At 43.0% G+C, this 21,539-nt stretch overlaps 1 protein-coding gene across 5 annotated transcripts in view; it reads left to right on the forward strand.

The window, feature by feature from the left end:
- Positions 1 to 16,492, forward strand: part of MGMT (O-6-methylguanine-DNA methyltransferase) — a 169,856-nt gene extending 153,364 nt beyond the window's left edge. For 4 of the 5 annotated variants that reach the window (XM_040563086.1, XM_040563088.1, XM_040563090.1 and 1 more), the window contains 2 exons: positions 7,644 to 7,783; positions 15,231 to 16,492. In XM_040563086.1, the coding sequence (XP_040419020.1) occupies positions 7,644 to 7,783; positions 15,231 to 15,362 (272 nt within the window). In that variant the 3' untranslated portion in view covers positions 15,363 to 16,492. Of the gene's footprint in view, positions 1 to 7,643; positions 7,784 to 14,274; positions 14,432 to 15,230 lie in introns of those variants that run through there. The other variant, XM_040563087.1, reaches the window with a different exon arrangement.
- The last annotated feature ends 5,047 nt before the right edge of the window (positions 16,493 to 21,539 follow it).

Consider the following 21,539-nt stretch of genomic DNA (forward strand, 5'->3'; position numbering starts at 1 on the left):
GCTTATTGAACATTTTTGCAGTCTTTTTTATCCGACGTTGCCCTTGTCCTGTTAGCTTCCTAATGGGGGGAGGTTTGCTTTTAATTTCAGAAGGCGTGAAGCCGCGACCCAGAGCAGCAGTGCTGAGGGCTGGGTCCCAGCACGCAGACCCACAGTGACTGGGAGGCCGTGCATTATTTACAAATGCAGTGAGTTTCTTGTTCCTCTCAATTTCCTAATTCAGTTCAGAAGGTGGTTGATCAAAAGGGAGAGCAGAACTCAAGAGGGAGCTCAGGATTCTCCGTCTTGGGGTTCTCTCTCTCCAGAGGTGCCCGCTGCTTCGGGGGAGGAGAGGGGCTCACCCTGCCCTTCCCCTGTGCTGCCTGTCCCACTGACTTCTACGTGTCGGTAACATTACTTAAAGTCACTTCTGCTTAAAGCGTGATTTAGCATCATGGGACCTGACTGCAGCCGGGGTGGTGGCAAGGAGAAAAGGAAATGTGAGGAAATAATGCTGAGAAAAAGAAGGAGGCTCTCCAGCTCGCTGAGTGCAGGCCTGGGAGGGAAATCTTAGTGCAGGAAGATGGAATGGATTCTAAGGAATTGGCACAGGACTGGTGTCAGAGAAAAATAAATTGTTTTTATGCTTACCTTCGTCCCTTCTGCAATGTAAGACTTGCCTGCCACATTTTGTTGGCTGGGAAGAGACTGATATTTTCTCTGTCTCTTCATCCAGAGCATTTGTTCTCCTCTCCTGTAGCAATTGCAGCTTGGTGTATTACCTACAGCTCAGAGGATAATCAGGTGACTTCTTCATTTAACTGTACTGCTGCTACAAACAGCTGCACAAATCACCTGGCAGGGGATGCTGTGCAATGACATGGTCTGTGCCGCAGCCCAAGAGGGAGTTGTCAATTGCTTTGCAATTTCCTCCATCTTACCGGTCCATGGACTCCAAACCCAAGTCTCAGCGTGTTCAGGGATGTCGTGGCATTCCAAGTCCTGTATGAATCCTTAGCTTAGATGAAGTTGCTAATGTTTAAGGAGTTGTCATTTTGCATAAAGCCTTGCTTGGGTTTGAATTTGGAAGTGGGATTCTGGGGAAATTTGCAATGCGATGTGGACAGGGGCTGTAAAGGGTTAGTGCTGAGCATCAGGCTCATCTGCTCATTTCCATTAGCTCTGAAATTATAGGCTGTTCTGGTAAGTGCATGGAAAACTGCTATTAAAGCTACTGCTCAAAAATGGGTCAGAATAACAGTTATTACTCGAGTAAAACACCCACTGACTTCCAGGGAGTTTAACCTGAAGAAATACTGCTGGATTAAGTCCAGAGAGAGTTACTTGCTTCTAAGGATAGAATTTGGCCCTACAACCCTTCAGTAGTCTGAAGGGAACTGCATTTAAAACTGTGTTAAACTACAGATCAGAAACAGCTCCCATTAATTGGGTTTTAGCATAGGTTGGCCACTTCGTGTGAACCAATCTGAGCATTATATATATTTTAAAAAAACACACTGATACATTTTTCACCTAAGTGATACAGGAATACAGTACATTTATAAATTATAGTTGTGTTTATGTTTTATATTGCATATAAATGCAAACACACATAAAAGCATTATAAAAGCACTCCCTTAGCCCGTATTTCTGCACTTCCCATGCCTGCTCAGCAAGGAGAATATCGTGACCTGTGGGAGAGCAAGAGACAACACCTGCACAATATCATCAAGTGCTCTGGTGTACTCTGATGGTTTTAATGTGGATTGCCTAATATTTATGTATCAATGTTTTTAGTTAAGTGTTTACTCATGCAATCGTATCTGCAGAGCAATATTCAGAAAATAGTAGGAGAGATGGTACAGGGCTTCTGCTGGGTCTCAAATGGGCACTGTAGGGTCTGTTGCAAGGACTTGCGTGCAGCAAAAATGCAGCTTAGAGGGGGAATTAGTTTTAACTGGGGTTATTGTCACTGCTGCATACTTCTGGTCAGTAGTTTTGAATACTATAGCATTTGCTTGAACGGTTGCTAGTTCTGTAGTGAAAATGCATTGCAGTTGAGCTTAAGTTATCTACAGATGAATGCAGAACGAGTGTAGGATGTTTTCTGTATCAGGGAAAAAATGCAACGTTTTCAAGAAATACCACTCCTTTACTTGTGCCACTCACATATGTGCTCGAAACAGAACCTCCAGTAATTTTTGTGATGCGTGGCATAGGGGTATGCTGGCGAGGAATAATATAAATAAATAAAAGATACATTACAGATAAGTACTTGTGGCTGCAGTCACAGCGTGCTGCCGCTGTGCCCCGCGGTGGGTGGCACGGAGCAGCCGCCTCCTGTGCAGCTGGGGAATCAGCAGAGATCCGTCTCGTCCTCGCCTGCAGTCCTGTGTTGTCGGATCTGACTATAGGGATGTGATCTATTTCAGGTATAAATGTTAATTTAGCTGATTAAATGCAGTCATCAATAGGAAAGGATGTAGAAAACTATTGCATGAGACATCTGTATGATGCGATCAGGTGGTGGTGGCACGGGAAAGGATCGGTGTGGTAGTTACCATGTACAAACATCTGTTTGCTTGGGAGCGGTAGGAAGAGACCCTAGCTGGAGTCAAGGCTGGAAAAATATGCAGTAAGAAATTAGAAAACTACTAGTCAGAGCTCAGGAGATGAACATCAAAAGTAGATGTGCAGGCCTTTGTGTGTCTGTGCTCAGTAGCAGGCCAAGGCAGAGGGGTTGCTGAAATGCAGCAGATTTACCCACCGGGGCACACACACCTCGTTCTACAGCAGCGTTACGTGGACAAAGATTGGCTCAAGCACATGTGCAAGCTAACCAAAATTTCAGACAGAATCAGTGAATGTTTGAGGTGTATCAGCTGCACCAAGGGCATCGGAGGCCAGCTGTGGAATGGCAGGGAAGGGCTGCTGGAGCGGTGGGAGATGCTACGCGTAAAGGCACGGTGGGTGTGCTGATTTGATTCTGCAAGTAATTTTTTTTTAATATTTTTAAAAAATTAGGCTGATGCTTTTGATGCAGGGGATTTCCTTTAAACCTATGTTTTATAAATGGAGTTGCCATGTTTTTAACTGAGGAATTTCTGTCTAACGGTGGCTGTCCAGAACAACAGGCACAGAGGTGCTCACAGGCCTTGGACTAGCTAGAAGTAGAATTCAGGTGAATACTGCTTTAATCTCTCCATTATTTACCTATTTAAATTAAATATTATTTTGTTATAACTTTTCCTCTTTTTTTTTTTAATAAACAGAGTTTTTACTGTAAAGTTGATGGTGAATTTTATAAATTCAGAACAGTGTACTTTAATTAGATTATCTTTGCGTCTTCATTCATAAAAATCAGAAAAATGCAAAATGGCCAACATCTTTGCTTTGATTCAGCTGTCTAAGTAGTCATAAACCATAAACTATTATTTTCAGTTAGGCATGTTCTGTCTCTATACTCTATCAATATCATGCATGACAATGGCAGCAATAAAAATTCATAGTCTTTTCTCAAATGATTTTGCCAAAATGTTTGCAGCACCCCTGGTTTTAAGCAGTCTTTTTTTTTTTTTTCCATTGTAATGATATGTATGGACTATTTTATAGTATATTACCATGCCATCTAAACTATATTTCTAGTAACCCCTTAATAGCAACTAATAATTGTTTTTTATTATTGTTATTATAGAGTACCACTAGTCAGGGACTTGCAGCCGTTGTAAAAGAGAAGAAAAGCATTTCATGATATGTCTCATAGGAAGAGCAAAATATAATCAAACAGTTAAAAACTTAGACAAGCATTTATCTTTTTTACGTTCTGCTTGCTATTTTAGTCTGGGTTAGGGTAGCGGTGATTGTTAGTTATCAAATTACTTTTTAGGTGACATACTTAATATGGGTTGAAAAGCCTAGTTAAATGTAAGGAGTTTCAAAAATATTAAAAGTTAACACTTGTGCTTGCAGTAACTGTTTACATAGTTGCTTATTGTCAGCAAAAGTTCTTCAGCTTAAATGTCAATCTGCTCTTCCATGCCCCAAGAGCTAAATTAAGTTTTCTTGACTGGAAAACAAATTGGAAAATTTTTGAAGTGTTATGCTTGATATTTTTACCGATAATAATGATGGTGAAAACAGATAATCATAAAGACAAAAAAAGCTGTCCATGTACTACCCAAGGCAGGCTGCAAAAAAGATGGTGAGAAGGAGGTAAGTATTGTTTGTTTCTTTGCCTTTGCAAAAATCCTTGGAAAAAAAAGTATAGGAAAATATATTTAAAAAATAACCATAGTAGCAATAATAATTTAAAAAATAACTATAATAACTAGTATTACCAGTATTCAGTATTGAGGAAAAGGAAAGAAAATGACGGATCTTTAATCTCTCTTAGTCAAAGGGATTAAAAATGAGGTAAAATGAGACTGTGCATCTTATGAAGCTCTCTTGCCCCAAGAATTACGAAAGGAGAGGCCGAGGGAGACAGCAGTGACGGACCCTCCCCGCCCGGCGCTGCCTGCGGCACCCAGCCTGTCTGCTCAAATCACCCGTCCCTCGCTGACTCGACAACTGCTCTGGAAGTGCCTTATTGGGTGGTAGTGAGCCACCGCACTGCTGTGCACTAATTGCCACCTTCAATTACGCTGCTAAGAAGTTATGATACAGCCAGTGTTAAAGTAAACTCGATTTTCACTGTGTTATCCTCACGGACGTAGTGTGTTTATTTGGAGAATTAAGGTCTGGCAGGCTGTTGTGAGTGACCTCTGAAGCCACCAGGCATTAGCGGCAGGCCCGGTGCCAGTCCCTCCTTGCAGAGGCTTGTAACCGACCTGTAAATGCTGCTTTCAGGTCAGCGTGGCTTGATGATGCGTTGTTGGGCCATTTACAATACTTGACAGGACTGATACTAAGGGATAATGATGAGGTTTTTGTAGCAGTGATGTCCCAGAAGTTCACCACAGAGCGTCTGAAACAAAACCCGTGACGGGAGCCCACCGCGGGTCTCGGCCGCCCGATCCTTTGGTCTGCCGGTGCCCCTGGCAGGGGTGTTATCTGCAGCTCCCGCTTCCATCGGAAATTTGGGAAGTGTACATCTTGATGTAAAGCCTGACAAGTTCCTGATCACTTAAATGAGAAATAGCTTCCAGTGTTGAGCGTAACACGTGGGTTTTGGCAGAAGAGTGGTTGAGAGCCGGTAGCCTGAAGAGAAGATCCTTGCAGGCCGCATGTGCGGCGTGCACTGTAATCAGTATGGGGGAAAGAGACGACTTCTGACTTTCTGAGGGACGCAGTTCAGCCGCTGCTCTGCCTGCCTCTGCCACTCAAGTTACGCAGTCATCCCGAACTCACGGATGTGTCAGGTGTTTCCAGACAGAGTGCGTGTGTTAATTTTTATGTGCGGATTTTACAGCATTTTCTAATGATACTTAGCAGCATAAAATGTTGGCACGCGTTGAAAACTGGTGAAAGTTCAGCCATCTAATTTGGGCAGGTTGTGCTTACAGGCACTAACACTTGCAGACAGTTTAATAACAGTATTTGGCAGTGTCTCTTAGAGCTGCTTAAACCAATTAATGCATTTGCTCCCTACAGGATGAAATTGAGCTTTCAGATACTTTTATAAAATGATGTGCATGATCGCTAAATATTTCATTATTTTGAACTATAACTTCTAGTGTTTTATGTTGGTGCAGATACAGTATATATTCTCTCATGAAAAATGCACAGTGGCTCTGGAAGGAGGATAATCTCTGTCCCTGCCTGTCGATGCATAATTGTTTTATTATGCCGTATTTTAGCCTGTTAAAAGGCACTCGATAGCTTGGCCGCGGCTCGGCGCGGTGACATCGCGTGGTGCTCCCAGGGGCTCCGGTGCTGCTCCGTCCTGCCGTGAGGCTCGCATGGCTGCTCCTTCCTCCTCGGCAGTTCGGGATGCTCTGGGTCCCTGCACCACTGCTGACACAGCCAGGGGACCGAGGGGACCGGGGCTCGGGCCGCGGCAGCGCGCTCTCTGCTCATCGTGTGTCTAGGAGAGGGCACCAGGCGGTGACTGCCCGAAACCCGAGTGCTCAGGTTAGCGCTGATCTTGCTGGCTTGAAGAGAGGTTACAAAAACAAGAAGTCGCGGCTTGGTTTGAAAGAAACCTTTCTGAAGAAATCACAGTAAACAAAATCTGTTTGCCTAAGGAAACCCTCCTAGCAATCAGCTAGTAACACAACTGCTTGTGCTAATGAACCCAAAGCTGTTAATGTGGTTTCTTCAGTTAAATTGATTCATGAATTTTGAAGAGAACATTATCTAATGAATTTTCTTTGAATAGAAAGCAATTAAAAGGACAAATCAGTCTGATTAACCCCAAAGTCACCCTACTGCCACAAATGGTGTACAGTTTGAAATTATATCATAAAAAACTAGAGCAGATTTGCTATCTCTTTGCCCTCTACTAATCCATGTAAATTAATGAACAACAAAGTTAATTTCTTTGATGACCCTTTTCTCGTATCACCTGGATTATGCTGATGTTTAATTTGCTTAATGTTATAATAAAGACTAAACAGATTTTTTCAATGAAGTGATTATCATTCCCTTCAGTTAAGAAGTGATTTTTATTATTTAACACATACATAATGGTGTATGGGTTTCCTTTAAGAACAAAATCACATTTTGCTATGTAACATAATCGATGTCTTTTTTGACAACTAAAGAAAGAAAATGTTTTTAATCAGTTTGTTTCTTTGCCAAAGCAGCAGACTGAAGCTCTCAACAGGGCAAGGGGGCCTCTTTTTTTTTCTTTTTTTTTTTGTTAATATATGTTTGCCAGCTCACTCGTCTCAGCAAGTTATTCACTAGTTAGATCTTCAAAGCTTTTACAAGTGACTTGGAATAGGTGCCCAACCCTGCTAAATCTTAGAGTGGCTATTGGTTTTCCTTTTGTCAGATAATCCTGGGTTGGGAAGGTAAAACCCTGAAATACAGAAGGAAGCTGGTTCTAATGCATTTGCTTATTCATTATTTCAGCAATTGGAACACTTAGAAGCAATTTGCTGGTGAATTAAAATTAAAATAATGGAAGATACATTATTTTTTTCAGAGCCCTGTGTCATTAAGGATGTGCTGTACATTCAAGGTCACAGCTAGTCCTTACATTCTGTAATGTCTGGAATGCTGAGCAGTAGCTTGGGGGTCTCAACTATAAAATGCAGTCAGCCAGGATAATACCGAGTCCGCTGGCTCTAGGGCTTCTTCTGCCGTGTGTCCCAGCTGAAGTTGGAAATTAGCTGGAGATGCGAGGGCTTTGTAAAATAGGTAGAGCCGGTTATTTCTTCCCTTTTTAATTTGACTCTATGCTAATTTATACTCTGCCAATTTAATGGAAAAACCACATTGTATGAGTTAACAGGATAATTGTACTTGAAGCAAATTAAAAATATAGGAAAATCAAAGCCTTAAATCCTTTTTTATAGTGATCGGTTACTTGAAGTGCTCTTTCTAATAATCATGTATTTAAATATAGTAATATAGGATACAATAACAGGATGGTGTATTAGGGCTGTTTAAATTTAAATTAGAAAGTTGCTATTGAGACTGCTTTGCATTGGGTGTTTTGAGTATTTCATCTTGTGTTTTTCAGCCATGCATATGAACAGTACTCCTTGTTTTTGCAGATTCGTTCACCAGGCAGGTTTTGTGGACCCTGTTGAGAGATGTGAAGTTTGGAGAGGCCATTTCTTACCAGAAATTAGCGGACCTAGCGGGCAACAGCAGAGCTGCAAGAGCAGTGGGAGGAGCAATGAGGAGCAATCCTGTAAGTTCATGTCAACTTTCAAATAAAGTTGATGGAAGATGGTGGATTTAGAGAGCTTTCTGGGCTAAATGTCATTAGATTAAATTTATCTGCTATGAAAACTGGTCTACCATGAGTAATAAGGTCAGTAAGTGTTTTTAATCAGCAATAATGCACAACCCAGTTTAATGTGATTTATGCCCTACCGTTTATGGTGTTAGATTTGGAAAAGAAACATTACACTTCTTTTAATTCATCAGCCTATACACATTTTGTTGTTTTCAAACTTTGTTACATATCAGGCGAGGGAAATCTTTTATCCCTCAGCACTGACATCATTTGACAGGGTGTGAGTAGCTCCGGATGTGTTGCCAGAGAGGATGGAGTGCTGTTATGGATGTATGTCTGAAAGTGTGGATGAGGAGGGATTTTAGTTCACGTAGGTACACATTTGAATCAAATCCCTAATTTTTAACACTTTTTTTCTCATGCACTGCAAAATAGATGTAAGTGACATTTCTTCTTTAGATCAAGGTGAGCTGAATTTAAAGCAACTGGAGGGAGTAGTCCTCTAGGTTAGCCCTGTGGATTTTGGAAAAACTGTTGCAGTACTTGGTCACTTTGTCCATCTTCCCAATCATTATCTTTCCCTTTTAGTAGTCAAGGGCTAGATTTTCAGATGTTATTTATGCACCTGAAACACGCTGATTACTCTAGGTGAAGTTAGTGAGAATCAGTGCCACTGTGGGGGTCATATCTTCTAGTTGGGCTGTGTTTGCCTGGATCCTGTTTGGGGAAGCTCCCTCCTGAATGAGAGTGTTTCTGGACGGGAGCCAGTATATCATCCGCAGTGCAAGAGGCAGGAGGAGGGAGTCTGGTTCCCTAAAACCCCAGCGTTTGGGCTGTAAAGGCCCCAGCTGTAGAAGCAGACCTCCAGAAGCAGTGGGCTCTGAACACCCCCTTAGGTGGGCAGATGCAAGGTGCCACGTGGGGCTGGTACTGCCACCTCCAGCTGGCTTGTCACTGTGCAAAGGAGAGCAAAAGCAAGTGAAGAGAATGCCCCTATGTCTGGTTTTACACATTCCCTTGCAACTTGCCTTAAAAGAATAAAATAAAAACTTCTGTTTCTATTAATATCATTGCAGCCTTTTTTGCCCATTCTTCAACATATTTTTCCTCATTACCACTTGTCCTTAGCAACGTGTGTCTTTCCATACCCAAATACCTCTCTTTTTCTCCTGTGTTATACCTGCCATAATCTTTGACCTTCTGTGTTGTTTTTGCGTGCAGTTCTCCCAGTTTTTTCTTTAATAAGGCACATGTAAGACCACAGCATGTAGTTGCAAGGTGGATTCACAAACCTGTTTTCACAAGAACTGGTGGCTCTCCATATAGCAATAATAAGGGTTGGGGTTTTTCACAGTGCCATCACGCATTATCTTTATATTTCACTTCATTCATAAAATCAATCTGCATATTATGCATAGTCAGCCTGCATACTCTGACTCATAGGTCTGAAGGACCATGTAAAGATTTATATGCAAAATATGAGAAACGTACTGAAAAGGCGCTCTCACTGCGGTACAAAAGGACTATATTTGTGTTTGCATGTGGAATATGCTTGAAATTACAGATTAACTACAGGAGATGTCTAGTAATAAAAATGTGTTTTGGAATAGGCAGAGCTGTCATTACAGTACTGATTTTTTTATCATCAGCTTTCTATTATGAGATATTGGAGTAGTATTATATTAATAGAGCTCTTTTTTCCCCTAAAGCTATACATTACTATCTATAATACTATTAAAAAATTCTGCTCTGGACAGAAACCACCATAGCCATAGTATGGAGTGGGAAATAACAAAAATAAGATAGGACCTATTTAAAAAAAAATGCAGTAGCTTTGCTGTATATTTTCAGAACTATTTTCATCCTTCCTCACAGGGGAAAAAGCAGAAATTTTCACACCACAACCTGCTGTTACCACTGCTTTGGATGCTGCTGCTCCACTGCAGCCTGAGGGCAAAGCAGGGTACATTTCTAGGCGATAGCAATTACATATCCTTTTGCACAACACTATATTGTTATTCTTTGAGAACTGTTTCCTGTAGGTTTGCATTGTATTGCCTTATCTTAATGTACACCATATTATATTGGAAAGCATTCCATCATATTAAAATAGTTTGTATTGTCAAGTACAATACAGTGTATTGACGGAACGTAGCTTTATGCTGCTTCTATGAACTGTCTCATATGAAAATCAGATATACACTTAAAACATCACTGTGTACTTCTTTATTGAGCTTGGAAGCTTAAACCCATTAGACATTATGCTAGTTTAAATGGCAGTGTGCTACATGTATCGAATTTTAGAATACCCATGAACATTGTACATGTTATAAACACACTTGAAGTCTGTTTGTCAGATGAGATATTGGGCTTTAAATCTAACTAAACAGATCATTAAACTGAATACGTCATGAGAATTGCAGCATCATTAAAATATCAGCAAAGAATTTAAAGAACTGCAGTGTTAACAACTGCTACACCTGTAATAAGAACTTCAAGATATAAATACTGGTTTTGAGTAGTATTTGCCTCAAAATTGTTGCAGAAATGTGATGTTCTGTTAAGCAGAAGATCAGTAATTTCTTTTCACAGGAGAGAAGCTGAAACTTTGGTGAGTATTTTTATTAATGATTGCTGCAGAAGCTATGCAAAATCATAAGTTGTTTGCACCTTGAGATTCTTCCTTGATTAAAGGACTAAATTATAAGCACGATGACTAAATTATAAATGTGATTTAATGAGGATAGTGCTATCAGTAAAAATGAGGGCTTGGAATAAAGCGGAGGTGTATGTAGAGCCTGACATTGCACTGCTACTCAAATATATTGACAAAATTGAGTATCTTACATTTTTCCAGAAAATACCAGAACATTTCTCCCTTCTACAAATCATGGGTTGGTGTTTAATTTTGGTAGTGTGCATTCTACAGGTTTCCCTTTGTAGTGGGGTTGCTTCACATAATTCATACAATGACCTTCAACTTTATGAGAAGGTGGAATAGGTGCCAGCAGCAGCTGAAAGATGCGACATCTTTGCCTCAATTTATGCCAAGGACATGGCGGGGATGGCTCACCTTTTGCAAGAAAAACTTCAAATAGTTTACTGCAGTTCAGATTGATTGCAAGGTCTGTGGTCCTCAAAGGGAACCCATAAAGTTCAATTAAAAATCTCATTAGACTAGTATAGGAGGATCAAAAAGAAATCACAGAGACTCATGGGAAATGGCGAATGTTGGGCTGATTAGTCCAAGGCCATCCTAAATGACTGTTCTGTGGCTTAAATAAGACGTCTTCAGCGGTCTGTTAATGGCAGTAATAGCTGCGTACGGTTTTTTATATTCTATCTGATTGCCGATTGCGTTATTGTTTAGGCTAAAAGCGATCTGCGTGCCCAGGCGCTAAGTTCGATCTATCGAAAGTCGCGCGTATTATTCAGCCAAAACGTTTTAAACATTTGAGAGTGAAAGGAGTAATTGTGCATTTATGAGAAGACTGTGAAGTATGGATTTGAAATGTTGCGAACACATAAAACTACTTGTGCATTAATTCCTTAGGTGGCTAGCAATAAAGTTGAACCCATGCTGGTTCGCATTACAGTATTTGTTTCTGTAAGGGAATAGGGGGAGAAAAAGCAATAGGACATGAGCAAACTGAAAGATTATTTTTTGCTAAGTGTGATTCTTGTCGTATGTTATAACTTGATATTTCAGCTGTTTCCATTATGGCCTGGCTGATCTATTTTTGACAGTTTGGCAGTTTTCTGTAAGTCTCCAGTCCACCAGGCAGTATAATAGGACGGTCGGTTTTCCATTGCGTCAAATTGAAAACTCTTAACAAGCGGAGCACCGCGGCGGAGCGCCACTCTGCTTCATCCTCAGACGGAATTTGCTAAATGCAGTTCAAAGGCAATCGATACCTTGTGCAGGGAGTTTTTTTCCCCACCTTTTCCTAAACAAACGCATTATTGAGGAGTTAGTTTATTCACAGATTGCCATGAGCGTTAATGACCGCCCGAGTCTTGTTCTGCCAGTCACCCAGATGGCTGTTGATAAAGATTTAGCATCATGTTCTGAGTGTCAGGGCTGTCAGTAGTGCTGAACCATTTGACCAGAAGAAAAAACGCACAGGGAGCTATTGATTACAGCTTCTCAGTGTCACTTGTTCACCAGGATTTAGGTATTGATGAGGCTGCGAGTGAAAACAAGCTCTTTCCCTTGTGGGCCTCTACCCAGAAGAACAAAAGCAAAGTTGGAGAAAATATTCAGCTGGTGCCCGAATCAGAGGGATTCCGCTATTGATTGAAGGGCCCCTTCATGTTCTTTTTGTTGAAGACAAATCTATGGGTTTGGAAGTTTTATAGCATTTGAGATAGGGTCTGTGTAAGTGATGGATTCATGTATTAGATGAATTAGATTTCACAGCATGAAGATTTCAGTGGAGCTATAATATTATGAGCTGCTTGGTTATTGATAAAAATTACATTAAATGTGGCTGAGGCATTAAAGCTCCAGACTAGGGTAGTACTCCCTCTAAAATGTCCTTAGGGCCCTAATAAATTTTAGCAGGTTTAATTATTTTAGTAGTCTGAAAGTTGTCACCACAATTAAGCCAAACTGAAGCAATGTTCAATATTTTTAAATTACGGAGCTGATAGAGCCTTTGTAATGCATTTTCTTTTTTACCCAACACTACAGAGAATGACGCATGGGCTTGCGCACATTAGGACAAACTTGGTATGAAATCCTTTATTTCAGGCTTGGAAGATGCTGTATTTATTTCACACCCTTCATCTCAGTGGCTGCATTTTCCAGCCACAGCCTTTCAACCAGCAGTAAAGCAGTGTTCCTGCAGCTCCGCTAGCTCAACACCCTGCCCTAAAAAAGGCGGCTCAGGAGTTCCTCTGCATGTTCTGTCCTGTGGCAGTGGCAAATCGGTACTCCTTTGCCAGGATACTCTCCCGTTGCAGAGATCTGAGATTCCCTGTTTCTCCTAGAGATCCAAACCACCTGGGCCAAATTTCCTCCTCCACGTATGGCATGATGCTGAGCAGCTGAGCCACACATCCCTGAGGTTGCGATCCGTCCTGCACCAACACGGGAAACCTGAGACTCTTGGCATGTGCCAGCTCTCTGGCTGCAGGTGACCCTGCTCCACCTGAAAATAGAATAGTTTTTTTTCAGCTTGAGCACACCTTCCATTTTCTAATACAACTTAGCAAGAGAAGGTGCAGCTAGAAAGGTGTCAACTTATTTCCCTGACAAAATTCCCCTGCAAACAGACCCCTGGCCGGGGGTCTTCGCAGCCTCCAAGCGGTTGCAGGGAACTGGCTCACAAAGAGGGTTTGGCCCCTTGTCCGTAGCAAGATTAACATCTTTACTGCCAAAATACTCTGATTCGTTTTTTCTATTGTTAAAGAATTGTAGATTAACCTTGGATATTTTTTACAGTGCATTATGGCTCGTTACTGCTTTGTCACTCAAGAAAATCTGCCAGCAGTAACTGGTGCGAGTGGCTTGTAAAGCCAGAGAAATCCCCAAACAAAAAAACACTTGCAAAACCAACAACTTTAAAGAAGTCATAAACCAAGCATGTGATGGCGATCTAGAGGAAAGATTTTATTGGTACTCGCTGGAGTTGTCATGGATGCGTAATTCACTTGTGGCATTGCCAACTCCAAATAAAGCAGCTATTTATAAGCATTTTTTATTAAACCTTGATTAACAATAAGCACCTATGTGTATTCCCTTGTAATGTGATAGCCTTTGGGCTGAGAGTGAGATTTTAAATTTCAGCCATTGAAATTACTTAACCAAAACAAAAGAGCCCCCAAAAAAACAGTTTACGAAGGTCTGGCCCGTAGCTGTCCAGCTGCTTTGAGGTCTGGGTCTTCGACTCAAATATGAGCACAGCCGGAACTTTGCTGAAATAAATATAAAGTGTGGTAAAAACAAGTCAGTATAAAGGATGTAATTTGCCTATGCATATGTATATATAAATAAAAGTACGTATTTTCACTTAAAATATCCATTCTGTGGGAAAAAAACAAAAAAAAAAAAACACTTTTTAGTAAATTATTCTCACAGTTCTGTCATTACAATTGAATTACTCTGGAGGTACCAAAACAAAAACTGCATGATTAAAGATGATGTATTGCATTTCTTATGATGTGTACTTCAACTATCATAATCACCTGCAATAAAAAAAAAGTGTTTATGTACAAGTCTACATTATCAGTCTATCATGTAACTTCTTGCATTGATTTTTCAGAATCCCTGACATTTGGCTATAAATGATACAAAGTAGAAGGCATGAGAAGAAGTTCTTCAATTGGTTAGGTGTGAATTAAATCTCTCCTGTTGTAGGTTTTAAAAATTCACAACCCATTTTGGATTGACTTGCTGTTAAATAATAAATAATGCCATGTTCTTATATGGAATTTTTCAGCGGTGCACGTCGAGGTGCTATAGAGAGAAGAGGAATTTGCTGAGGGAGCCGAGGCTCAGGAAGCTCACTCGTGGAAGTGCTGTTCTCACGTTTTCAGTGATCCCTGTTCCAGAAATATGACCTCTCCTAATGATTGTTAATAATGGTCCTGAACCTCCATGCTGTCCTTGTGTGTGTTTTGAGGTGTCATTGGTCGTAGATGTCTCGTTGTTGTAAACACAAGCTTGTTGCAAAAGCGTGCATGGCTGCATGTGCTGCATGCATTCTGAAAGATCCTCCTTGCTTTTCCCATATGAAACATCCCGTCTGACCTAAGTGCTGCCTGCACAGAAGCATCGTCTTGCAGGAGTGGAGGCACGTGAGGGAGGGCACCTCACGTCCCTGGGCACATCACTGCCCTTCAGGGGATGGGGGCTCGGTGCTGTGGCTCTGCGGTGTCCCCGGAGCCATGAACCAGCGGCGATTCTGCTCCAAGTGCGTGCAGGGTCATGCAGTGTCCCTGCTGGGTGGGAAACAACTGCCAGCGCTCTTGAGAATGTGGGCAACATGACAATAATTCATCAAATTAACTCCAAGTCATTAGATAGGCGTGGGCCGGTGTCCTGTGGGCGCCCAGGCTGGGGTTTTTGCCAGGGCTCATTCCTCCCAGTGCTGTTTTTTCCCTCCGAGCCAGGCACGTGGTCGGAACACACCATCGCAGCAGGGCAGTTGGTGCCCAGCGCCCGCTCCGGCAGTGGAGCAGAGCAGACAGAAGCGAGAGGCCCTGATGCTGTCCGGCAGGCTGCCAGGGTGGGCTTTAACGCGGATGTTTAAATCCGTGCCGCCGCTAGCACAGTGAAGGCGAACGCTGCTGCGGTAGCGGATTTATTGGGTGCAGCCCTTTTCCTCGCTGGTCTTCTCCAGCCACCGCTTTGCATCACCCTTCGCTTCCTTTCTTATTTGTGTGTGTGTTGCAGATCCCGATTATAATACCGTGCCACAGGGTGATTCGCAGCAGCGGGCAGACCGGCAACTACGGAGGAGGGAACCTTATGAAAGAGTGGCTTTTGTCGCACGAGAAGCTCCAGAAAGAGAAGTTAGCATATTGATGCGGCTCAGCCACAGCTGCTCGACTGCCAAGGCACACAGCCGCGGATACTTGGCTTATAACAAGCTCTCAGAGCACCCAGCAGAATTCAGAAAAATGGTAAATATTTGAGTGACATATAAATATAATGCAACATCCGAAGTGAAATGTGTGGTGGCACCACTATATTAAAAAAGCAGGATGCGTCCTAGGGGATGCAGCTCATATGCCCTTTCTTGTTTTTACATTTTACAGCAGAATGACTACAGCGGTCCAGGCCTGTTGTGCGTGTATTTTGTTCCCATCCCCAGTCCTGTTTTGTTCTATTTTTAATGTCCATTAAAGCAAGGGTAGGGGAGAGGGAGGGGCATGGCAAATGCGAGGTGCAAGCGTCCCTCTAAGGAAGCATCTGGCTCGCCGAGGGGCCAGCCCGCGCCTCCCTGCTCCTGCCCCGCCTGGCGCGCTTGTCCCCCTGCCAGCCCTGGTGCCAGGACTCCCCTCCTCTCTTTGATGTTTGCGCTGCTGAAATGCTGTTTTACGTAAACACTGCTTAATGGAGCACATTGAGATGCAGTCAAAAGGAAGCGGCTATTGAATCGCTTGTTCGCGGCTTTTCTTTTCGGATCATGAGAGGTGCTCAAGGCAAGAATAAAAATTTTGCTTTTGTGAATGTTGCAAAAAGCAGGCGGAGCTGTAGGTGCTGGCAAGTTGTATGAGAATATTTAAAATAAGCAGTTAGATGAGCGCAACCTGGACAAAATATTAAAAAGCTCATCGTAGCTGCATCTTCATCAGCAGTGCCTTTCCTTAAGTGTTTGAATTTCTCCTTAGATTTTTGCAGTTCTCCATTACATGAAGCTTTATTTCCTGTAGCCTCTCTGAAGAAAGGATTCAAGAGATGTTAAAGCTAAATTCTGAGGTGGTTTAAAAAGGGTTCTCTGAAAGTGCGAGCCCAGAAGCTGAAATTTTCAGTATGGGAATCATAAATTCCAACATGGAAATACTGATTTTTTTATGTGTTTTATCATATTTTCATAGACGTCTCTTTAGAAATGCCATTGCTAACCAAGAAATTATTGTGTTACAATGCTTTAGTTAATGTAGTATTGTTGATATCTCAGAATTACTTCAATAAAAAAACTGCTTTGCATGTACAAGTGTCTTTGTATATGTTTATAAATAAAACACAGTATATGATATATGGAGAAAATAAACTATACCCAACTGTACAATATAAAGCTGTATTTTTATCAAGGGTTTCTGGTGGCAATATAAACCACGAAAGCAAAGCTCAAGTGGTTTGTACGTGTCACCAGAACCCTGAGATAAAAATATAGCCTTATAATATGTACAGTTTGGGTGTATTTTACTTTCTTTTGTAACATATGATACCAACAAAAGAACGCAGTATCAAGCAAACTTTAACCTTTTTCACATTTACATCCCTTGCTATTTTTTCTATCGCATTTACATTTGCTCTTTCATGTGCCTATCTGTATTTTTGCCCACACAGTGAACCTCAGCGCTGGTTTTCAGGGGGTAAGTCCGTGGCCAGGCGGGCACCCAACTCCCGAGGGAAGTCATGCTCAGAGCTGGCTGCTGTCAGTCCATCCACGAGGCCATGTGGTGCTGTGAGTGTTCGCCACCCGGTGACGTGGGGACACTTGCATGTGGTGGCGGTGGCACTGTCACCAGCAGTGTCGCCTTTGTCTGGGCAGCATCGACAGGGGGCTGCCCCCAGCCAAAAAGACACAGAGCCCACAGGGACTGATTTGGGGGTTTTCTCGGCCCCCTCACAGTGGTGCTGGTGCCGGCCCCAAGTAGCCTGCAGCCTGCTCTGGGTGGAGGTCATGGCAGTTTATGAAAACACCAAAGTGGGGAAAAGATATTAAAACACAGGCATCCGAATACATACCTCTATATATGCATGCACATAGGGGAAAAAAAAAAAAAACCACTCGGAACAAGACAGCTATGTTCTTTTTGCCTGGAATTGGGTTCCTCTGACCTATCAAGTTTCCTCCCATTCAGCCTTCCAGTGCTTTGAACTGCTGACATTGAGACACTGTGCAGCCAGGCACGACAGCTGGCTCTGCAGCATCTAATACCAACACATGCTGTTTTAGCCCATTTCCAGAGACTAAGATAATGAAAGATTCAAAAATAATATTTGTTTTGGCGGAACTACATTTATAATGAAATAGATGCCCTTGACCATGGAAGAAACTGAATTTTGCGGTGGGTCATTCTCCCCCCTCCCTTTTTTTCCATACAAAACATGCTCTACAGCCAGTCTAAGGCCAATGGAAATATTTAAAAGGAATATGTTGTATTTCCTGGGTCAGATTTACAGCAGCATTGCAGCGACACTGGTTGTACTGTTTTATGCTGGAATGAAAAATGCAGATTTCATCCTATGTATCAATACCAAATGGTAAAGGGCCCCAGGCTCAGGGATTGTTACAGATCACTTTCTTGCAAGCAGAGTTTGCAACGTAATGAGCTCATACTGTAAGCATCTTAAACAGAAAACCAGTTCATTGTAGATATAAGGCCATTTTTAGATATTTGCCCAAATCTTCTTCTCTCTGCTCATGCAACAAGCTCATTTAGAATTAGAGGAATTAGTCATCGGATGAAGGCCAGAATTATTTGTCCCATAAAGTTGCCATTTAATTTTTCTAAACAGTTCTCAAGCACCACACTCCTTCCTTTAAAGTGGTACTTGATATTTGCTGTACAGCATATCAGTTGAGTGATGAACAGTGATGTGGTTGGTAGGACAGCATTATCACTTTCCAAATGCATTAAGTTGTAGACAAGGGGCAGTAATTTTAATCTACTGTTTCTGTAAACATCATAGATCATTATTTCTTCCAGAGATAGATTATTACATTTAATCATTTTTTCCCATGTTTTACCAAAACTAAAAATCATAATATTTATAGTATGTATTGCACCCCGGTCAAAGATGCACGTTGCATTAAAATGTTTATTTGCTGTGATAGGTGGTGCTGAAGACCTGCTTTCCTTTAAAGAAAATGCGATTAAAAAATAAACCCACAGAAAGATTGCTTAAAAACTTAAAGCACAGTAATCCAATGGGAGCCCTGTAAGATTTATGTACTATTTCAAGAGTAATTGCTCAGTAAGAATCTTATAGGAATGTAAAAAATCCTCAAAGAATTGCATTTACAGATTTAATTGTAATTCCTTTTATATTCCTACAGAAATTGAACAGAAATGCCAGTTGAAGGCTTCTCTTTAAAACTCCCTGCCCTTGCTGGGTTGCTGTGCGCCTCCGGTCGGTGCTACCATGGCTGGATTTAAAAACAATGGAAAATATTACGGGTGGTACACTCACTTGCCATTAAGGCAGACAGGATATTTCAGTTACACTGATGTGCAAACACAGCTTGTCGAAGATCCATGTGCTATTTTTGTTTCAAATAACATGCACAGGGTATGAGTAACAAATAAATAATACTTAATTCGTGCCTTGAAAAGGTAGCATTTTTCGCAGTTTTCTTTTTTTTCTTTTTTTTTTTTTTTTACCTAGCAAAACCTGTAATCTCTCCCTGTTTTACAGGCTGGACTTCCAGACGATTTGCTCTTAATATTGCTATTTTTGTGGTGCCCTCTTCTTGCCGAAGAAGAAATCTGATTTCTTTTTCCCCATGTTTCTGTTGTTCTGGGGTGGGGGGCAGCGAGCAGGGGCGGCCTCGGCCCCGGCACCATCGCTTCACCGCCGAGGCTCCATCCCTTCGCCCCTTATCAGCCCTCCCGGGGCTGATCCAGACCAGCCCGCGGCCCGTGTGAAGTAACGGGCGGGTGGCAGCGGAGCAGGGCTGGGGCTGGACCCAGCGGCACCGGCGGGCGACAGCGGGGCGGTCTGGGCTCCATCAGCCTCGCGCCGCAGCCGGGCCTGTCCGCGCGGGGCCGGCCAGGGAGCCTGGGCCTGGTAGCGGGGCCACGAGGTGAAAATTGACGTGAGCGCGGCACGCTGGCAGCCCCTGTGATTGATGAAAGGATATTGTTAACGAGCCTTTAAAGTTTCTCGTTAATGGTCGCTTGCTCTTTTTTTTTTTTCCATTGAAAAAAGCCAGAAGAAAAAAAAAATTCCACATGAGCAGTAATTAAGATCGATCCCATACTGTACGTCGAGTTATCAATTTTTAAAACCCCTTTAAGTGCTGTACATGGTTATTTTAAACAGCGCTTTTCATTTGGTGCTGGAGCGCGCGGGCCAGCCTCAGCACCGCAGGCTGCCCTGCGCGATGTCCCGTGCCACCGGTGTAGCCGCAGCTGCCAGCGGCACTCAGGCCATGTGCCTGCAAAGCTGAGGAGCACGGTGCTGCCGAGGAGCACCACGTTCAGTCATGTCCAAGCTCTGCCAACCCCGCAGGACCAGGCCCCAGCCGCGGCCATGCTCCAGCTGGGGCCTGGTGTCTGCTGGGGCCTGCGTTCGGTGGAAATAACCCTCAGCCTCACCCATGTGGAAAGCATGTGGTGGCTGCTGAGGTGGTGTAGTTCCACATGGACGATGCGTGGCTTGGTTGAAAGGTGGACATTTTAGCCGCACTTCAGTTTGTCTCTGTGCTCATCACATGGCCTGAGTGCCGCTGGCAGCACACGCTGAGGCAGTAGCCATAGCAGGCCAGGACACGGGCAGCGGCCATCACAGGGATTTTCTTGTGCAGAGTCAGGCTTGATTTGAGTCTTTAAAGCTTTAAAGTCAAGCAAGCAGAGTGAAACCCCATCGTGTTTCCATTTGTGCACAAAGTATTGGCTTGAAAAATTACTGATTTTTTTTATTGTATTTGCTATCATGGCTTGTCTTTTGTAGGAAGTTTGACATAGATTATGGCCCAGAGTTTTTAAAATTTAAGTCTCAAATATGATCCTCGTGCCTGCTTTTGTTGAGCAAGTACATGCTACATGTTTTTTAAAACAGCGTCACCGTGCCCAGAGAGGTTGTGGATGCCCCATCCCTGGAGGTGTCGAGGCCAGGCTCGATGGGACCTTGGCCAACCTGATCTAGTGGGTGGCATGCCTGCCTATGGCAGGGGGGTTGGAGTTGGATGATCTTTAAGGTCCCTTCCAACACAAGCCATTCTATGATTTTGTGATTCTATGATGATGTTCGAATGCAGATTTAATTTTCGGAGCAATGGGCAAGCAGCAGTCCTTCAGTGCTTAAATAACAATACAGCTGTGGTACAATTAAATGCTTTCTTTATAATGCTCAATGAAAACATGCCCTTCTCCTTTCTGAACAAAGTGCTCGCAAGCAAACTGTAACCAAAAGACCACTTTGTAGTTACGGATAACCTCCTTGTAAGGGGCTCGGGGTAGCACTTCACCCACATGCACATCTGGGAGCTTCTGTTGGTAGATCTGCCAAGAGATTGAGAGTTTTCCAAGAATAATCTGGCTATGGTAGCATGCCCCGTTATACTGCACCATCACTGGTAGGTGGAGTTGAAGCATTGCGAGAGCAACCTTTGTGCTCCCCATGCGGGAGCAGGGATGTCGGCAGGGATGCATGTCAGCAGGGCTGACCGGGCCGCACTCTGCTCCACTCACTGGGCCCCAGCACCGAGTTTTGGCTGCAGCACAGCCCCGGCCATGTTGGAGAAAGAGAAAGCAAATCCCCTCCGTTTGATCTGGAAGCTGCAGGAAGCTGTCCTTAACACGGTCCCTCGGGCCCGTGCTGCTGTAGCGGTTATGTCTCCTTGCAAGGCTTTCTGAAGCAGGCTTATTGCATAGAAATTAGTGAGGAGGGAGAGCACTGCGTGTGTCAGGACCCCTGCTTGCTCTTTGTGAAATGGAAAAGAGAGGCGTGAGCATAGAGCCTGGTTGAAACTCAGACCCACGCCTGATTTCCACTAGTAGGAGTGGTTTTGGGGCTGGGTTTTGTGGTTTTATCTTTATCCAAACAGCGTCATCCTTCTCAGCACCACCATTCACCACCGTTCGCAAGGTGGAGGCACAAGCACTTGAGAAGGCACAATGCACAAAAGCACAATCTGTCCTTCCAGCAGCCATCAGACACCAAAAATACCTGGCAGAGACATAGAACAGCTGAGGGCAAAGGGACCAGTGCATGTTTGTACGTGGCAACATCTGCGTAGCAGCCAGCGCGGGTGCAAACCTTGCACTAATGGCACCGTGTGAGTAATGAAAGAGGAGTGCCTGC

This window comes from Cygnus olor, chromosome 7 (genome assembly GCF_009769625.2).
Source record: "Cygnus olor isolate bCygOlo1 chromosome 7, bCygOlo1.pri.v2, whole genome shotgun sequence".
In the NCBI taxonomy this organism is placed as follows: Eukaryota; Metazoa; Chordata; class Aves; order Anseriformes; family Anatidae; genus Cygnus; species Cygnus olor.